Source organism: Delphinus delphis, chromosome 5 (genome assembly GCF_949987515.2).
Source record: "Delphinus delphis chromosome 5, mDelDel1.2, whole genome shotgun sequence".
Lineage (NCBI taxonomy): Eukaryota > Metazoa > Chordata > Mammalia > Artiodactyla > Delphinidae > Delphinus > Delphinus delphis.
Window position 1 is genome coordinate 31,429,289 of NC_082687.1, and position 21,514 is coordinate 31,450,802.

The 21,514-nt window shown below is 35.9% G+C and overlaps 1 protein-coding gene across 7 annotated transcripts in view; it reads right to left on the minus strand.

Annotated features, from left to right (window-relative positions):
• Nucleotides 1-358: 358 nt before the first annotated feature.
• Nucleotides 359-21,514, minus strand: part of FBXW7 (F-box and WD repeat domain containing 7) — a 205,975-nt gene continuing 184,819 nt past the window's right edge. For all 7 annotated transcript variants that reach the window (XM_060012161.1, XM_060012163.1, XM_060012160.1 and 4 more), the window contains 8 exons: nucleotides 16,854-16,988; nucleotides 11,541-11,664; nucleotides 9,654-9,790; nucleotides 8,595-8,708; nucleotides 7,152-7,333; nucleotides 4,911-5,136; nucleotides 2,501-2,711; nucleotides 359-1,718 (listed from right to left, as the gene is read on the minus strand). In XM_060012161.1, coding sequence (XP_059868144.1) covers nucleotides 1,450-1,718; nucleotides 2,501-2,711; nucleotides 4,911-5,136; nucleotides 7,152-7,333; nucleotides 8,595-8,708; nucleotides 9,654-9,790; nucleotides 11,541-11,664; nucleotides 16,854-16,988 — 1,398 coding nt within the window. In that variant the 3' untranslated portion in view covers nucleotides 359-1,449. The remainder of the gene's footprint in view (nucleotides 1,719-2,500; nucleotides 2,712-4,910; nucleotides 5,137-7,151; nucleotides 7,334-8,594; nucleotides 8,709-9,653; nucleotides 9,791-11,540; nucleotides 11,665-16,853; nucleotides 16,989-21,514) is intronic.

Sequence of the window (21,514 nt, forward strand, 5' to 3'; positions counted from 1 at the left end):
AGGAAAAAAAGATCACCTAGGATACAGTGTTAAACCACTTTCACAGTTCAGCTTGAGTTGTGGCTCTTGGAGAATGAGGCAAACCATTTGACTTTTTCATTCATTTTGCTTGTTTGCATGTGACGCCTTTACTACAAAAACTGGATAGTTTCTGCTTTGTCAGTTACTCAGAGCAATAAAACTGTAACAGTTGTTTTCCCAAATACTGTAAAACACTAAGACTGACCAGCAACTTTATTTTAATTTTGTGTTTTATATATTTTTAAAATATTTTGTCAGTTTTATTATGTATGTTCATCCATTCACCACAGCCCTCAAAAAGAAAAGTTTCTCCACAGAACAGGCGGCAACAGCTCTGTTCCAAGGAATGTGTTTTAATTTTTGCCCAGATAAAAGAAAATAAGCTTTGCACACACTCTCAATTCTTTACTTGCAGGCAAACTTCACTCTTTATTTTCTGAAACTCGCCCATTCTCAGCCTCTTAGAGGCACAGATGGTTCAAGTTTCAGTGGCAAAAAGTCTTTTTTTTTCCGTAACCAAACTAGAGCAAATTTGGAATTCAGTCTGGGACTAAAACGTCACAGCAGAAAAAAAATAAAAAAAAATAATTTGCTTTTTTTTTTCTTTCTTTCATTTAGCAGCATAAATAAGTTTGGCCACTGGGAGTACAGTACAGGGGTGGGACACAATCCCATATTTGAAGACCTACTTCTAGCACCAGCATCAAGAATTAAATCCATCTCGGGACTCACAGAACCCAGGACAACTTGCCACCTTTGAGCAACACAGGCATTGCAGAGTGTATGTGGAAGCGACAGGAATAGATTAACAGAGGCTAATACTGTGATTGATTGACATTGGCAATGGTTGGCAAAAAAAAAAAAAAAAAAAAAAAAGCTTTTCATGATAACTGTACAAAAACAATTCACAGTAATTTTTTTCCTTTTTAGCTTTTCCGCTCCAGAAAAATGACTTTTTGTTGCAGATGCTCTCTGGTGAGAAAGTCCACCGGTACTGTGTGGATGTTACTGCAGCTTCTTTCTAGGTCTCAGTGGTGAAAGAACAGGCTAGCAGAATCTGTAACGACATCTCTGCAGTAACACTGCCCAGCGACCACTGGAGAAGAAAATAAAGAAATAATTGCACCTGGTTTGATTTCGAAAGTCTCGTTTTGCAAAGCTGCCCTCAGTCCAAAGTGAAGCTTTTTCCGGGACGAGCCGGCAGGCGCCTCTCTTGTCAGTTGCGGTTTGTCATCGCTTCCTCTTTTCCTTCTGAGTCTGTAGGTCTTTTCGCTCTGTTGCCCCAAGCCAACATCCTGCACCACTGAGAACAAGGGATTTTTTTTCTTTTTCTTTTCTTTTTTCTTTTTTTCTCTTTTTTTCTTTTGCAGGGGGAAGGGCAGGGAGTATGTCGTCTACACGTTGGGACGATGCCACCTTTCCTGCTCCTCACTTCATGTCCACATCAAAGTCCAGCACCAGCAGCTTGGTTTCCTCCGTCCCGTTGCGACTCCCTACTGCACACACCAGCTTTGTGTTTGAGGCTCTGATCCGCCACACGACTCCCCCGCTCCCCCCACTCTCCAATGTGACTAGGTTGCGAATAAATTCACCCGTTTTCAAGTCCCATAGTTTTACAGTTCCATCATCTGAGCTGGTAATTACAAAGTTCTTGTTGAACTGTAAACAGGTCACAGCACTCTGATGCTTGTTGGGACCTAGGCAAAACCAAAGGAATTTCGTTACTGGTTAGAAATCATGACTAAGGGTCAGCTATACTGTAATTTGTGGAATCTATATTGGAACACACAATAAATGAAATATTTAAACCGCTGCACATTTAGAAACTGTGTTCTGAGTATTTTAGGATCGGCAGGGATGTAAGAAAATCTGGTAGCTATTTGTAACTGAAACGTTAATCTCTGAGGGTTCTGTGTTCCAGGAAGCGTGGTTAGCTACCAGGCATACATTTTGTGTCCTGGTTGCATGAATGAGCACTTCTCTCGGTGGTGATGTAGATAGTACCAGCATCACGTATTCTGCCCATGGACAATCTATTACCCTACCACTCTGAACTAACCAGTCAAAGGCAAAGGCTGAATGGACACTATTCCAAAACTCTGCGGAAGAGACAAAATCAATGAGTAAAAAAGCTGCAGTATAGCCCACCAGATGGCCTCAATGAAAAAAACACTTTCTAAGGGCTATGACTAATAAAAAGAAGTTAATCAAGATATAAGAAGTTAACACTGCTCTGCCTCATTTAGTATTAGCGGCTTTCACATGTTTCTTCCTCTAGTTCAGTGGGCACTGTGAATCCTTCCCATCCTACTTCCACTCCTACTCAAGTCAGAGTGGAAAGGCTCATAAACTTATCCAAAATAAGTTTTCATTTTGTATGAGGTTACTTCCTTCTGTGACACAAAAGCTCCACATTTCTCTTCTGACCAACAATCTCATTTTTAAGGAACGCAACTAAAGGTGGGTAGCCAATATTTACCTTGCAATGTTTGTAAACACTGTCCTGTTTTGATATCCCAGATTTTAACTGTAGAATCTGCATTCCCAGAGACAAGAATGTTGTCTTTGAGTTCCATGCCGCTTGTTAATGACTGGTGTCCTGTTAACGTGTGAATGCAATTCCCTGTCTCCACATCCCAAACTCGGATTGATGTATCAAGAGATCCACTCACCACATGGATGCCATCAAACTACAACAGACACAGTTTATTAGACTAGAAGTGTACACATTCTTGATATTACTTATTGACCTTAATCCTAAAAGGGGACGCGAGTAAAGCATGAGAACAAAATGCCAGGAACAAAATGGGGTACAAGACAAAGTGCATGCAATCAAGCAACTCTACAGGGCATGTTCTCAGAAGCTTCTACCAGAAATGCTAATTTTTTATGGCCAGTGGCTTCAAACTAGATGCAGAAACAATTTTCAAAAAACCACCTAAAATGAACATATTATTTTCAGATCATCTGGCCACACTTACTAGCTACCTATCATGAATGATTCAATATGGATTGCCATTTGAGTTTTACTTCCCAATAGGAAGCTAAAACTGCTGACGTGGTTTATGAATAAAGGGTGTGCTTATCAACACCTATGGCAAGAAAAGGGCTGGAGATAGCTTTCATGATACTTCAAAGTAAGTTCCATTAAAAATTGTATGTAAAATAAAAATTTCATTTACAAGAACCTAATGCTATTTAGGAAATGTGCCAACAGACAATTATATCTGGAATTAGAAGTGGTGGCATTTTGAGAACAAAAGCAAACCATATACAGCATCTCTTCTCCAGCTTCCCAGCTATACCCAAAGTCAACAAATATCTACCAATTCCCAGATCTATAATAATGTTACCACCTCTTTCTTCAATCTAATGGCTTATTTAAATAAGATTATTATATTCATTAAGGTTCGAACATATCACAAAACATACAAACAATTGCAGCCAATTCCCTCTCCTCCAAATTCATAACCTTTCCTAAGTTAACAGACATCTTTATTATATGTCAATATTTCATGACATGGAGAGTATTCCATCAGTTAAGATACAAATACCCCAACGACAGAACTGTGAGCCCTGGGACTACATACTAATTTGCTGATTACTAACGGGCAGTAACTGGTAAACAAGCTATGTAAGTAATAAGAAATACAGCTGACCCTTGAACAACATGGGTTTGAACCGGGAGGGTCCACACCTATACTCGAATTTCTTTTGCTAAATACCTACTACACAATCCCAGGTTGGTTGGATTCTTGGATGTGGAACTGCAAATACTGAGGGCCAACTGTAAAGTTATTCAAGGATTTTCGACTGGAGTTGGGGGTGGGGAGGGGGTGGTTGGTGCCCCTGACTCCTAAGTTGTTCAAGGGTCAACTGTAGTTTTGAATTGAAAATGTTGTCTTTCACGAAACGAAACAAGATCTATTTTCTAAACTTGCTATTAATCTAGTTATTTATGTCAAAATATGGCAATCTATTCTAGGATATCAGGTTCAAATGAAAACAAACCAAAAATCAGTTTAAGTCAAATTTACTTCTTCATGACTACAAACCAGCAGCCCTGTGACGGCAGAGCAGCTTTGTGCGAAGTTCACTTCCACTTTGAATGGGGACGGAATCACAATTACGTGGTCCATCAACTTCCAGCTATCAAGGCAAAGGGGCAGCTTTGGGCCAAATTAATCCTCTAAGGAGTTTATTAAAATCCAGGTTATTCTCCTAGGAGACTATCTACCCATTAATTAACACAGCAAAATTTAAGGCCCCGAAGTCTCAGGTTCCAAGACAAATATTTGTATTTTAGAGGGAAATCAATCACAGAAAAACTGAAAGAAATCATTTAAATAATTTCAAAATTTATGCTTTCTTCATGCCAATTTTAAAGTACATGTAGGGACTTCCCTGGTGGCACAGTGGTTATGAATCCACCTGCCAGTGCAGGGGACACGGGTTCGAGCCCGGGTCTGGGAAGATCCCACATGCCATGGAGCAACTAAGCCCATGTGCCACAAGTACTGAGCCTGCACTCTACAGCCCGCAAGCCACAACTACTGAGCCTGCACTCTAGAGCCCGCGAGCCACAACTACTGAAGCCTGCGCCTAGAGCCCATGCTCCGCAACAGGAGAAGCCTGCGCACCGCAACGAAAGAGTAGCCCCCGCTCGCTGCAACTAGAGGAAGCACGCGCACAGCAATGAAGACCCAGTGCAGCCAATAAATAAATAAAGTTTATTTAAAAAATAAATAAAGTATATGTAAACGGCAGAATAATTTGATTCATCTGTTTTTGGACTGTATTGGATCAGCAATCTGACAGTGATTATGAGTAAGACAACCTTATGACTCAAAAATATAGCATCTGAAGAGCAGGAGAGATAGGTCTCTTACCTGTAACGAGTAGACCCTGTTGGTGTGCCCCTGCAACGTGTGCAGACAGGTCTCTGTCTCTGGGTCCCACACCTTCACCATAAAGTCATACGCTCCACTCACAACCCTTCTGCCATCATATTGAACACAGCGGACCGCTGCTACATGACCCATCAAAACATGTAAACACTGGCCTGTCTCAATATCCCAAACCCTAAGGGTGGCATCTCGAGAACCACTAACAACTCTGTAGGGGGGGAAAACAGAAAAAAGAATGTATTAGAATTTTGATATTGTGAGAAAACATGATACATAAAAAGTCTGTGGTTATTAAAACTTTTTTACCTTTTCTTAAGCAGAAATACCTGTTTTCAAAATAAATACATACTATGTAAAACCTTGATATATAAACATGCAAAAGTTGAGTTACTCTGATTGGGATGGGAAGTTGGAAAGCCTAGAATTCTGCCTGTTTGATTCCTCCACCTATGAGGGACCCAGGAGCACCTTGGGGTCCTGTGGAACAGTTTTAAGACTACTGTACTGTAATTAGAAATGACAAAGAGGAAGGAGAGGAAGACCAAGTCAAAGAAGATAAAGAAGCAGCAGCGGAAGCAGCCAGCTCTAAACACATACAATAAGATCTTGATTTTAGAAATAAAATGTTAGTGTGGGCAATATGTGTAAAATGCTAATGGATGGTAGTATTTTGAAAAACTTAAATTTTCTTCTTTATTCTTTGTCATTTCCCCCTATTTTAATTATGAGCACAAAGTCCCTTCGTGACTAGGGAAAAAATTCAATAAAGGTTTTTCAACAAAACAAATCAGAATTTGGAATTTAAACAGCTAAACATATGTGCTTTACACCATATACTCTGGTTAAATTAACCAGTTTTAAACATGTCCTCAAACAAAGGCTGCTTATGCTTATATTTAAAAATATTCTGTAGGCTACCGGGGCATTAAGACATACAGATTTTTAGAACATACGCATGTAGGGGCAATGGAAATCCCTTGAAACTCTGACCCAACATTATTCTCTTCCGAAGACCAGAGTGATACAAATATGGCAATCACCTTTGGATTACAAAGGAGAGCTGAAAACTCAGATGTCTTTAATGTCATTCCTAAGAGATTAAGAAAGGCCAGAGTTTCCACCTTTGGGACAGTAGATAATGGAAGCATTGAGAGATTTAAGTCAGAATATAATGGAAACTGAAATGCAAGGTCTCTTGATACCAATCCCCCCCAATTTTAATAGTACAGCACACTGTTCAAAGTAGATTCAAATTACAAGTGAGAAGGTACTTTTCTGCACATATTACAAATCTAAAGTGAAATCTGCTAAATGTAATGGTTCTTGATAAAGAAGATGCTATGGACAGAATGAATGAACGGTAAAAACTGGAGTGGATTCACTGTAAGGACCCTTCAGAGAGACCTTTTCTGACAAAGGAGGTAGAAATCACATCTGTTTAACAGGGGTACTGTGAAGACACGCCAATGGAAGATAGAAAGGACTTTAATAGGAGGGCTCTGTAGGAGGAGATAAAAGCAACAGCAAAGATGCTGAGAAGAAAAAGTCAAGCAGTCTGGTTTGGCTTAAACTATTTTGAAAACTGGATTGAGGGTTTCTTCCTTAATTCGGTAGGTAACAGTAGGCTCCCAAAGGGCAGTGGTACTACCGTAATTAGAGGAGGTTCTCTGCAGCTGTGTAAAAGGTGACCAAGTTTGAAAGCTCTGTCAGTAGTTCAGGTGATAGGTAATGAGAGAATAAGTTAAAACCCACAGGCCTCAGCTTTTGCCCAGACACAGGGGATATGATGGAGTGGGGGAAGGGTGGTGGGTAATTAAAAAGACTCAGAGACTTGAAGCCTGAATTACTGAATTTGTCCCACTACTGGAAATATATGCCCCTCCCCATTTTTTTTTGAAGATGATGAGTCATCAAAGATTTAGAACAATCAAGTAAGGTGTTAGTCAAGATCAGAGAACAGAGTTTCAAGGTGGAAGCCAACAACACATTAAATGAGGACGGAAATTTAAAGGCAATACCCTACTGCCCAATCTTAAGGCAATACACTACTGCTTTCCTAGCAGAGAAATATCTGAAGTTGAATGATGAGTCTAGTTTAGGAGCATATTATCACTATCTCTCTGTTAGACATAGTAAGTACTGTACAACTGAACTCTATACAAAAGGCCCCAAGTTCACAAGTAACAGAGAAAGAATTCCCAACCCCTACAGGGTTTCCCCTACCTTTTTTCATGGAGATGCATACAACGTACAGTGGAAGTATGCCCATATAAGGTGTGTATACATTCTCCCGTCTCCGCATTCCACACTTTGAGAGTCCGATCTGTAGATCCACTAATAATGATATTGTCTCTCATCTGTGATGACCATACTCCACCTGTGTGTCCCACTAATGTCCTCAGACACTGCAAAAACACTTAAGATGATTACTTTTGGGTAGAAAGAAAAACAATGTAAATAAGATTTTAGCAGTTCATTAAAATCTGAAGTAAAGTTATTTACTCAGTTGGAATGTTTGGCATATTAGAAAATAATTTTTCACATCAATATAACATGATCCCATCACTGTGTATTTCTTTGTTTATTCAGCAGCACTGCATATTACACACACACACACACAGTCGGGGAACAAGTATGCAGACAGTAAACCTTTCTCACTAAAGTATGACAACTCTGGCCTGGCCTCTTTGATAAAATAATACTAAAATTGCAACTTGGTTTCTTCCACGGGAATGGATTCAGTGAAAGAATGCCAACAGAGTTGGGTGTGGCTACATTCCACATTTCATCTGAATCTGCCCCAAGGCAGTAGTGAGGGTACTTCTATGGCAAGGTACTTCTAGACAAGTAAAGACAGACACTAAAACCCTGAAATAAATCCAAAACTAATATTACACTACGGAAATACGAAGCAGTTTTAAAAAAACTTTTACATCTGACTTGGAATATTTAGAAGATTCTTGCCCAAGAATCAACATGTTATAAGACATTTTAAAAGACAGATTTCCCCCTCCCCACACACTTTCTTCTATTCTTTTTTAGGTGGTCAATTACCTAATTCAAGAAAATATTTTCCATTGGACAGATAAAAATAAGTATTCAGTAGAGAACCATTAAAGTATAGTATTGTATGAAGTGAAACTGACTGCTTGGACTGCTTTGTTTCCTTCAAACTCCTATTTACATAACTAACTAGCCTGCTTAACTTCTATCTTACAGGGTTTGAGATAACTCAAAATTAACATGATTTATTTAACTTTTAAACTCCAGGTAGGTTATCAACAAAGTTTACAAGGAAAAAAATATATCCCTCAGTCATAGTTTTGAAAAAGATTAAAAAGGAAGGAGATATAACTTTTATGGTTAATAAAAGTGGGAAAAACTAACCCCCAAAAAAGAAAGAAAAAAAAGCACATCTGTAAAATCTTAAAATAGCTAAGCCACAAAGATAGACAAACTATTTAAATGAAGAAGAAACTAATGACATCCCTATCATGAGAAACATCATTTTCATGCCAAGAAAAAAGCTGAATTAGAAGCTCTGATATTTGCTATCAAAATAAGCTAGACTCAAAAATGAATCCTTGTTTTCCTTTCACTGGTTGATCCTTGTAAAGGTATGTACCAAATGGTGACTTTACGAAGTGTAGAGAGAAGTACACTTACTTTGCCTGTGACTGCTGACCAAACTTTTAAAGTGTTGTCATCAGAACCGCTAACTATTCGGTTACCACAAAACTGTAAGCATGTGATCACGTGATCATCATGTCCTTTCAGCACCTACAACATAGATGTACAGATCAGAAGTATGTTACTACATTATGTTTTTTAAAATACTAGTGAAAAGAAAAATGAGGCCATAAATAGCAACAGTAATCCATAGTCTATTTCCAGAGTAAAAATTTGTATAAAATATGAAGCATCCTTCCTGGCAGATGAATTAAGTATTAAACATTTTATTGTTTCCATATTCTATTATTTATACTTGAGACATCAACTATTAAAATTTTACTCAGTCAAGACCTCATAAATATGGTTCAAACACAAACGTATTTTATAATCATCTATTTTATCCGCTCAAACCAAAAGAATATGCACTTAAGTTGTGCAATTTTGACACACAAAAGTACCTACTAAGTAGAAAGACAATAATCATCAACTTTTTCAACTTAAACAAAAAAGCCTGTCATAATGTATACGTTTTAATACAAAATGTCTCCCCAAATTGCTTTTTTTCCAGTTGAAAAAAATATAGCTAAGGATTTCAAGTGTTTTTGCCATTCTTTATATAATTGAAATGTTATAAGGCAGAAAATCAGAATTATGCTTAAATTTATAAAATTAAAACACACAAAAGCCATCAAAAAACCCCCCAAACATGGGTACTCCTCAAAAAATCATGTTTGGTCAGAGAGGGAGCAAATTCTTAGGTAGAACGTATATGACACAAAATTCAACAGGATATTCAGAAATTTTCATTTACATGCAATAGACAGAACAACACGTAAGTCAATTCGTCTTTTATTCAAGTACAGTTAGTTGTCAGACTAGAGATATTAGCACAGAGGAATACTGTCAGTTACATTTTCAGTTATTTTAAAATATATTGTTTTCTTTCGACAGGACATAGGTTGTCAAGTTATACTACTTGTCAGATACGAAAGAGTACACTACGTACTAACACTGATTAATGGTTTCTGTTACATCATGCAAGAGTTCAGTTACCTTAGGGGATTTGAGTTCTCCTCGCCTCCAGTTAGTATCAATTCTGTGCTGCCTGATGTATGCACTCTTCCATGGACTGTGTATGAAACCTGGTTTTATTACTTTTCTTCTCTTGATGTGCAATGGTTCATCAATACCTAAGGTTTAGAAAATTTAGAGTATAATTGCCTTCACCAATAATACAAATTACACATTTTATAATGCATCTCATTTTCTCCTATGCTGAAAACCACTGAAATGCAGAACACTAATTTCTAACACTGTTATTATGAGACACTAATGTAAATTTGCAATCTGTATGGCATGTTGTCTACTGACTATTTCATTTCTCTCAGAATAATTCTATGAAATGTTGGTGAGGATGTGGAGAAATTGGAACCCTTGTGCAATGCTTGTGGGACTATAAAATAATGTTGCTGCTATGGAAAACAGTATGGTGGTTACTCAAAATAAATTAACCATAAAATTACCATATGATCCAGCAATTCCACTTCTGAACATACACCCAAAAGAACTGAAAGCAGGGACTTGAACAGGTATTTGTACATCCATGTTCGTAGCAGCATTATTTATAACAGCCAAGAGGTGGAAGCAACCCAAGTGTCCACTGACGGATAAATGGAGAAAAAAGTGTGGTATATACATACAATGGAATGTTTAGTCTTAAAAAAGGAGGGAATTCTGATACATTTGGATGAACCTTGAAGACATTATGCTAAGTGAAATAAGACAGTCACAAAAAGACAAATACCGTATGATTCCACTTATATGAGGTCCCTAGAGTCGTCAAATTTATAGAGACAGAAAACAAAATGGTGGTTGCCAGTGCTGCAGGGAAGAGGAATAGGGAGTTACTGTTAAATGGGTATGGAGTTGCAGCTGGGGAAGATGATAAAGTTCTGGAGATGGATGGTGGTGATGGTTCCACAGCAAAGTCAGCATACTTGATGCTGCTGAACTATACACTTAAAAATGGTGAAAGTGATAAATTCTATTTTACGTATAAATTATCACAATTTAAAAAAGTCATTAAAATAATGATTCTATGAGAAGGTAAGGCAGGGATAATTAATCCCACTTTATATATATCTGAGAAGAGAAGGTTTCACTGAGTAGTCCAAGCCACAGGCAGGGCAGAGGCAGGATTAGAAACCAAGTATCCTGGATCTTTCTTTACCTCTCAGCTTTACTAAAGAGAACCTATAGCGCATCTGTCTTACACTCTATGATTCTTTCTTAAAAACTTTGCTTGTTGAGGCAAATAATATTTTTTTCAAAAGTAATATTTTTCTAGATGCCTGCTGGAAAGAAAAAATGTCCTTTCTTAATATGTATGATACCTACTCCATTACTAGGAAAGGGGATTTTTTTTTTTTTAAACAGGTCTCAGAACACAGGCTCCATGGTAGGAAGAAAATGGGACTTTACTACTACATCCCCAGGATTTAAGAATATCTAGCACATAAGAGGTGCTCAAGAAATATTTGTGGAAGAAATGAATAGACTACAAATATTTGAGTATTTAATTGCTAATTTAATTTGGGGGTTCTCTTTAAGTTGTCCTCATCTTGACTTTCTCATTGTTTATTAATTCTACTGGAGACTGGGAAGCAAATGAGATATATTCACTATTAGTTACAGTGCTCACTAAAGGGGTTAGTGGCAAGATTTGGCACATCTGAACGTGTGGAGTAACCTGTGGATTTTATATAAGTAGGTGAATGTAAATGAAGACACAGTCTTGATTCTTTGATAGGCTGCCAAAGTTCTCTTTTTTTATTTATCCACCACTTTATTCTATGTGCACATAAAACTTATTATTATTTTTCAGAATCACTTTGCTTTTTCGAACTACAAATATTTTCTCTCTGTGATTTTGAACCTTACCCTCTTCTTTACATTTCTCTCTCCAGAGAAGGTTGTCTTCAGCCAAAATTCTCCAGTAGCGACACGTCTGAGCCGCTTGTAGCAGGTCTTTGGGTTCCAGGAATGAAAGCACATAAAGTGCCAGCTATGAAAAGAAAAAGCATAGTATACCATGTGTCTCTTTTTAACGATAAAAAATAAGTTAATTATTCCCTATGGTATAAAGTACTTATAAATGTAATATAATTTTACATTCTAATTTCTAAAATTATGAAAGGCAGTACCTTCTAATATTCAATTTTAACAAACACATACCAGATTTAAAAACACCCTATTGGTTTTTATGAACTTCACCCCACTAGCTCCTCACCTCTTCAAGGAATACTTATTAAACCTCTCTGCCTCTTCTCTTGCCTTTGCTCTGTGAATCTCATCTCAAGAATTCTACTATTTATTTATATATTTTTTACTTTATTAGTTGTTTAAATTTTGTCTTTTTCTGTCCTCACTACAATATAATTTGACTTAAGAAATGAGATTCCTATATACTCTGTGTGGCGTAATTTCAGAATCCTTCAGATAGTTAGATATAATTAATAGTTCTTTATCGTATCAAACTGTTTATATCACAGTGATGTACTTTTCAAACATTTAATCCTTTACTGTAAATGACAAAAAGGAACAATTATTAAACTGCTTCCTAGACCTATAAAAGTAATTGGGTTCTAATTCCTTTATATTGCTTATGGAGATTTTCTGGATGGGCCAGATAGAGTTGTATATTTGAGCTAAGTCTTTGATATATCACTGATTTAAAAATTTTGTTTCCAATACTTGCAAACCATCAATTTTTCTTCCAGTGTGTAAAGTCAATTCAAATAAATAAAAGAAAAGGAAATAGAAGAAAAAGGAGAACAACAGCTTCCGACTATGCTCGTTCAATTAGCCTCACAAATCACATAAAAATTTAAATTATGATATTAGGACAGAATGATCTAAACAGAGTAGTAAAGTTTACTTTTCACATAAACTAAGTTACAAAGATTAAAACAAACTATCATTTAAAGGACCTAGGGTCATACAGGGAGTAAAAAAGCACAATCTGAATTATTTTTTGATGCTAAACAGGAATTACATGAAATAAATTATGTTTTCCCAATGACTTTGTATCAATATATATACAGAGTTCATCATTAATCACATATTTATTGAGTATATTCTATATAGAAAGTACTTCAACCAGTCAGTATTCAACGTAATACTACTACTGACAAATGACAGTGAAAAACTTTTTGTGGAATAATTATTTTTGGTCTATCAGAGAAGACCATTCAGTATTATATACAGAAACGGAGTCATTTAAAATGAAAAGGCATAACTATATTAAACAATCTATATATGCGTGTGTGTTCACATATACAAATATACACATACATACATAACTCAACAATATATTTTTAAATGGATGCCCCATAAACCAATTAATTTTGAAATTCTCAATCAATCAAAGCCTAGACAAGTTTGCTTAGTGTCAGTCTAACAGCATACTATTAATCTTCTATGTGAAACTGATATTTAACATTGAAATTATCAGGCACAAAGTTATATTTGTGGAAAAGAGATGCTAGTTAATGCCCAAGATATTGAGAATGGTCATATGAAAAAGCCTACTCTTATTTTAGCTATCCAGCTGAAGCAGAAATCAGGTAAGTTATAGAAACATTCAATGGATCCTAAATGCTAAGAAACAAATCCAGAGCAGGTTAGATTTATCCTTAAATCAACAGGTAAAATTTCTGTCATTACTGGTGATTAAGAGATCATCTAGTCCAGTGTCTGCATGCATTAAAAAGAAATGTAAAGAAACACTCAGGTGCTAAAGAAATTTGAAGTGCTAACTCCATAGGTAACTGGTGCCCGTTCCTTTAGAACAGCAAAGTCCCTAACTCAACCATAAACTTCAACTTATTAAATGTTTGTCCATGCCATCAAAACATCCCTGTATTATAGAAAATACACATAGCATGGGACTTCTCTCATGGTCCAGTGGTTGAGAATCTGCCTTCCAATGCAGAGGACAAGGTTTCAATCCCTGGTTGGGGAACTAAAATCCCACATGCCGTGGGGCAACTAAGCCCACGCTCAGCAGCTACCGAGCCCGTACGCCACTAGAGAGCCCGCAAGCCGCAACTACTGAGCCTGTGCACTCTGGAGCCCGCACATCACAACTAGAGAGAAGCCCATGTGCCACAACTAGAGAAGCCCGCATGCTGCGATGAAGATCCCTCATGCCGCAACTAAGACCTGATGCAGCCAAATAATAAAATTTTTTAAAAAAGAGAAAATATACATAGAAAAATATGAATAAGAAAATCAGAACCAGGAAAAATATAAATAGAAAAGGTTTAAACTAGAGGAAAAGTAGAACACAAATACACTGGCAACAGTATTTTACATGGTTTTTTAATTAGGCTGCCAAGCAAAAAGAAAACAGCAATTAGTTATACCAGTTCCTCAAAGGAAACAAGGTTTTGTCATGTAGGGTTCCTTATAGGGGACAGAGAGTGGGCATTGTCCCAAACTACATCTCTACAATACCACAGAGGGGGTTACAGGTTTCTTGGAGCCAAATTGAATGGTCTAGCTAATGCAGTTTTCTATTAAATTGTATTAAAGGTAAACTCTAGATTAGTAATTCTTCCTAAGGACTACTTCCACACAAGAAAATCTCTTATATTGAAAATTCATTTCAGATAATTATCTTTTCTTTGGCCAAACTTGTCATTTCAATGAGAGTTGCTGTTTTTTGTTTTTCACTATAACTTATATTGGGTTGGCCAAAAAGTTCATTCGGTTAGTGAATACATTGTTCAGTAAAATTCTTGGTGAAAATGAAAAAACGTGTCTTTTATTTTTACTTAAAACTGAACAAACGTTTTGGCCAACCCAATATAAAAGACCACCATATTATATTTAAAAAGTAGCTAATACTTTCCCAGAATTGCTATATTTCAGTGGATTGAAATAGTGAAAGAAAAAGAAAAGAAAAGAATAAAGAAAATGTTGGCCAATCCTATGTTAAGAATTTAGGCTTTGTTCTAGATCATCTACTGTATCACTATGCTTTTCTTGGCATTTACTTACAAAATAAAGATAGTGCTCTTTATCACAAGTCTCCCATGTGAGACTAGTGAGATTTCTGTCAAGGTTTTTGAGATTAGTAAGTAAATGTTGGTAAAGAGCTTTGCGATCTGTTGAAAGGAATTATAAGAAAATTACTATAAGTCCATTTCCTGACATGAAGGTAATACTGTTTTAAATAATGATAGTACTTAGTCTCCAATAAGATGTTAGTTTCCTTCAGGACTTAGATCTATACCATTATTTCTCTACACATAAAATAAAGCATTTTTCAAAAAAGAAAACGTTTTTTTCTAGCAGTTAAAACTAGATTCAATATCCTTTGATAAACCATAATGGAAAAGCATATGAAAAAGAATGTATATGTATGTATAACTGAGTCACTTTGCTGTATAGTAGTAATTAACTCAACACTGTAATTCAATATACAATACTATACTTATATACAATACTATACTTCAATAAAAAACAAATTAAAAAAGATGGGGGGACAGGTGCCATGCTAAGTCAGGCTCACTCATTCTATCTAGCAAAGCTTCTTTCCCCTCAGGCAATCTTCAAAGGAACACTTAATTCAAGAAAATCTTTACTGCCCTGGTTATGGATAATTTGTGCTTAATTTTTAGATTCTTAAGAATACTTTAATATTCTTCTGATTTCAAATCATGTTTTTTTTGTGTTATGAAGCTTCTGTGGAAATCCAAATAAAGAAAAAACGAAACAAAACAAAAACCTCACAATCTTTAGACATAAGAGGATAAATTAGACTGAGAAAAAGTCTATATTTTAACAAAAATACTACCTTCTAAAATATGAAGGATATCAAGGAAAACTATGAAAAATATATCAAAGGAGAATAAATTCAGTTTCAGTCAAATACTTATAAAAGTGCTTCCTATTATTACCACCCTTCTGGAAGCAAAGAGAGAGAGCTTATGCCACTTTCATAAGCGAAATCTATCCAAAGAGTTCAGTTTTAGAATGAGCCATCAAGAATAAAGATTTTTTTTTCTGGGACAATGTCATTTTAAAAATCACTCCAAAGAAGCAACATCTCAGGAAAAAGATATTTTTTTCCACTTTGCTTTTTCCTGTAGTTATGCTTAATTTTATCCATTAACTATGATGAAACCATTTTATTAATATCCGTTGTGAAATTAGTATTGGGACTATCTTTAATGCCCTTAGGATATTTAGCATGGGTATCTGAAAAAAAAAAAAATCAACTTCCTTTCTCTTCAAATGTGAAGTTTCAGGACCATTTGCATTTATATTTATATTAACATAAATGGTATTTTATATTGTCTTCTTAGCTGATCTATGTATGATTAGTGGCATATATAAAACTTTTGTGAAAATATAAATCATGGTAACATTGATTATTTAATGTTATCTTATTTCCGTTTGCTGACAAAAATGAAACTATGAAGGCTACAACATCAATAAAAGAACTACATCTAAACTATGCCTCATTTACATAGTCAAGAATGCACATGTGATCATAATCAATCTATGATAAAAAATCAAAGATGTTTTATTTTATATAAAGATATTAAAACAAATGGGCATAAATAATTCTAAAAGAAATACTATAAGAATGTAACTGGTATGGGAAATCTGTGATTGTGTGTGTGTGTGTGTGATGCGGCAGAAAGGGGAATGATTTATAGAAGATGACGTACATGTGAAATTCCATACACTTCAAAATAATTACATAATGTAAGTCACTGAGAACTACTATCCAATAGAATCATGAAACTATTAGTCTTGAAGGGACTTAGGATAAACAAAAAACAAAATAAGAAAAAAAATATTGCTGTTTTAATAAAATCAGAATTTAAAAAAATCTACTACTATAAATGAACATACCAAGACAACTAAAGGTTGGACTTCAAATAACCTAGGAAAAATTCTTGGTAAAGAAACAGTCAAATTAACGAAACTCAATAGCTTAGTCTCACATATGACTTATTCCAGTGATGGAAAGAAGACACTTAGTCTGTAAGTATAATTTAATCTGAAAATTATATTAAGTCACAGCACCTTATCATTTACAGCCCCCTGTAATACTAATTAAGAGTGTTAAACTGACAATACTGAATACCATAATTAGCATGACAATGTCTAAAGATGGTAGCTGTTGATTTTTATTTTCAAATAGCACTAATGAAGAATATAATTGATAATCCTTACCTCTTTAGGGAGCAAGGAAATGAAGTCTCGCTGAAACTGGGGTTCTATCACTTGCATCATATGTTTTACTTGTGTTGGTTCACAACTATCAATAAGTTCATCTAAAGCAAGCAATTTCTCTGGTCCACTCCAGCTCTATCAAAGAGGAATTAGAAATTTTTATCTATTATTTTAATAAATGTCTCAAATTATAAACTCATAAAGGAAAATCCACATCCACACACAACATAAAAAGTGGCTGCTTACAGTAGAAGGCACTGAAGTGACAATCATTTAGTCTCATCAAGTTTATTAGCTACCTTTATTGTGTAAAAGTTTTTTTTAGGCTTGATAGACAGAAAAATATTTTTGCATTGTATTATTATAACTGTTATATGTTCGTCCATCCACCACCAAGATACTGGTTGAGAAACCAAAATTTTATTCAGAAACATCGGTTTGGGCCACTAAGTAAATGAATTTTGACAGATGATTTTCCTTTCTTCCCTTTCTTTCTAGTGGGCACCATAAAACTTGATGGTTTTAGTAAGGCACTCATCTGAGACTGGCAGCATCAACTAGAGAAAAATTAATAACTGGATAGACTGCACATCTGACAAGTGTCTTCTACAAATTAAAAGGGCTTTGATTTGCTATGTGAAAATAATTTCAAATAAAAAACAGCAAACAAGGGCTTCCCTGGTGGCGCAGTGGTTGAGAGTCCGCCTGCCGATGCAGGGGACACAGGTTCGTGCCCCGGGCCGGGAAGATCCCACATGCCGCGGAGCGGCTAGGCCCGTGAGCCATGGCCGCTGAGCCTGCACGTCCGGAGCCTGTGCTCCACAACGGGAGAGGCCCCAACAGTGAGAGGCCCGTGTACTGCAAAAAAAAAAAAAAAAAAAAGAAAGAAAGAAAACAACAGAAAATGGTAGCTGACTTAATAGTAAAATTAGAATATGAACAAAGGCTAAAAGAGGGTAAGAAATAAAGTATATGCTATGGAAAAACAAAAACAATTATACCTCAAAAATATGAGCTCCTTTAAACCATACTAAGGGGGTTGTTTCCCCAGTGTGGAACACCTGCACAGAAATGCCATGATTCTTAAAAGGAGAAACTAAAAAGCCACATGAATCATTTAAAATGTTAGGACCTCCCCTCACAAAAATCAAGTAAAACATTTAAATAACCTTGAAACACTTAGGTGAAAAAACATCCTTGAGCAAGCTGATATAGTACCTTTGTGAATTATTATGTCCACTTTGAAAGTGGGAGAAGAGAGAACAATAGGTGAGGTTTGGAGCTAGAAAGATCTGGATTTTGACATTCCCTTTCTTGCTCAAACTAGGAACCTGGATTTTGTAACATGTGAAATAGATAATAGTTGAAAACTGAGATACTGAGGATACTGGAAGCCGTATTCAGAATATCACTACTTTTTAAAGTATTTCTTAAAATATTTATCAGAATCTACAATGAAATCTCATCTCTTCTTTCCTATCATAAAGTGTAGACTACACTAATACTAGCAAACATTTCAGTAGTATTTCCACAGTACTACTATATATGTATATCTCACTTAATCATCAATAAAAACCCTGGAGAATATCCTCATTTTACCATCAAATATGAGGAAACAGAGGCTCTAATAAGCTGTGTCCTTTCTTTTTCCTTTGACACATACATATACCCAGAACATTCTCCTTGAGTACTCACTGTGTATCCTTTTTGGTTAGGGTGAGGATTTATACATAGAAGTTAAAAATACTCATATACATGTATATGCACACACACGACCAATTAAAAGCAGTTAATTTGAAGTTTATTTCACTCCATTTCCCTCACATAGCTTAAAATCCTGGTTCAAAACTTAATACCTCTTTGACAAAACTCTTGCTGATCAATCGCCACTCATCCCTGACAGTACCAATACTATAAACTCTAAGTTACTGATTTATATTCCTCACAGGATTTGAGGTGGGTTTTTATAATATGCTGTTCCTCTCCATCTACATTATAAGAATTCATGGACACTAGTATAAAAACATGCCCATTTTGGGTGATGGATAACTATGCTGACTTGATTAAAATGCAGCTTTAATTAAGACACTTGATAGAATAATTTTAATGTAAACTTTTAAATCTCCTTTGCATATATGAACGCCAGCTTTACAGATATTTTTGGAAATATTTGGAAATATTTATGGTTAAATAAAGGTATGTGATCTTCTATGGTAAAAAGATAGTGAAACATCTTTTAACATATTACTATTTATATTACTAATTATAATTTATATTCTATATAATTTAATATATTACTATTCTATATAAATTACAACTATTATGAATATTTCTAATTAAAGGTTAATATACTATACAAGTTTCATGTTTTGTTTTTTTTTCAGTTAACATATTATTACAGTGTTTAAAAAAGGAAGGAATAGAAAAACAGTATCAATACATGGTATATAACTGCTAACAGATGAAAAAATATCCTTTCCAGGATTTTAGGGGCTGGAGTACAGAACGAAAAAAGCCAGAACAGAAGATAAACAATTCAGACCTTAGGTAAATGTTAGAAACTGTGTCAGAAACTTCTATATATTTAAGGCAAAGTCCATGATGAAAATTATGCCCATAGAGCAAAATGCTTCTAAGACTTTAAACAATAGTTTTATTCTGTTTTAAGATAATATTTAATAAGTTAAATAAAATTTAAATTATATTTCAATTTGAATTATACATATATTCAGCAGATGTTACTTTGTGACATTTTACTGAAAAGTATACAACTGACAAAGATTAGTAACAAGCTGTAATCTACAAAGTAAATGAGACTGTTTTCACCGACCATACATATTTGACAGTCCAATTACTTTAAGTCACATCTCTTAGATGGTTAAAGCAAAGGTCTGGACCATGTAGTCCCTAGTTTTTCTCTCTCCAGCCTGGATTTCTTTCCTGAACTCCAGAGCTGTTTATAAAATTGCTTATTCAACATGTATTCTTGGGTATGTAATAGAAACTATATCCATGACCTATCTCTTCAAATATGCATGTCCACAATCTTCCCTGTTTCAGTAAGCTGTAACTCTTATTATATTAGTTTGTTCAGGCCCAAAGCTCTGGAGTCATCCCCAACTCTCTTACTTTCACCATCAGATAGTTCTGATCCATCAGTGAATTCTAAGACCTTAAAATTCAAAATATACCCAGAATCTGACTATTACTACATTGGTCTAAGCTACTATTGTCTCTCACCTGGGTTATTCCTATAACCTCTTACCCAGTCTCCCAGCTTCCCACCTTTGCCCTCCTAGTTCTGTTCTCCACAAAGCAGTCAGAGTGACCGTGCTAAAAGTCACTCACTCACTCTTCTGCTTGAAGCCCTCCAGTGGCTTCCCACTTCACTCCAAGCAAAAACCAAAGTTTTCAGGTTGGCCTACAAGGTTCTAATTTCCTATTCCTTTCCCTCGCTTACTCTACTTTAGCCATAGATACTCCTTCTGTGCCTCAAACACACCCAGCATGCTCTGCTTCAGAGCCTTTTCACTTGCTGATCCCTGGACTATTCTTTCCCTAGACACCCACGTGCTTTACTTCCCTACCTCCTTCTCTGAGACCTTCTCTGTGCAATTTTCTAAAACTGCAAACTAGTTTGAAATCCCCCAACCCCCTCCCTTTCCTGACTAGAGTTAAGTTCTCCAAAAAAGGGTTTTTGTCTGTTTTGTTAATTACTGTATCCCAGATCCAAATTAGGGCCTAGCACCTGACAGATACTCAGTAAATATTTGTTGAATAAATGAATGAATCCCCAAAGAGTCAGGAAATACTGCACCAATGCTATCTTAAAACTCTTTCTTGGGCTTCCCTGGTGGTGCAGTGGTTGAGAGTCCGCCTGCCGATGCAGGGGACACAGGTTCATGCCCCGGTCTGGGAAGATCCCACATGCCGCAGAGCGGCTGGGCCCGTGAGCCATGGCCGCTGAGCCTACGCGTCCGGAGCCTGTGCTCCGCAATGGGAGAGGCCACAACAGTGAGAGGCCCGCATACCGCAAAAACAAAAAAAAACAAGAAAACCAAAAAAAAAACCCCTCTTTCTTGAGAAAGTTTCTAATCTATGTACCTGATGGTATCGCTGGGACTTGCTTGCTTAGTCTGGTTCCGAGACTGGTTCCCAGTTTTGATACATACACGATTTAACAGCAAGGGAAGGATGTATTAACTTGAAAACCTTGCAGTTAATGACTATATTAAAATAAAAGAATATTTTATTATTATCGGTGTGGATTGTTGAACCCACACCGATCTTTAATGAGGACTGGAGGAAAGAATACCGAATTGGGGATCAGGAAACACAACTTTTGGAGAAGATAACTGCCACTAATCAGGTTACAATTTACCTCTGCAGGCTTTAGTTTCTTTATCTGAAAAAGTGCTGTAAATTCTGATAATTATTTTATTTCTGCTCTGAAAAGTAGTTCTTCTGGAAAAGAAAAAAAGCACTTTCCTTTGGTCTTTCATGGTAAAGTTACTGGGAACACATTGAAAGGGATAGGAAAAACATTCCAAAATCAGAAAGAATCAAGATAAACAAAATTTAATTTGTGGACAAAATTGCAAATGCAAACTTGAAAATTCCCCATGGAAGCGGTATTTGATTTCAGGTAATCAGAGAATACC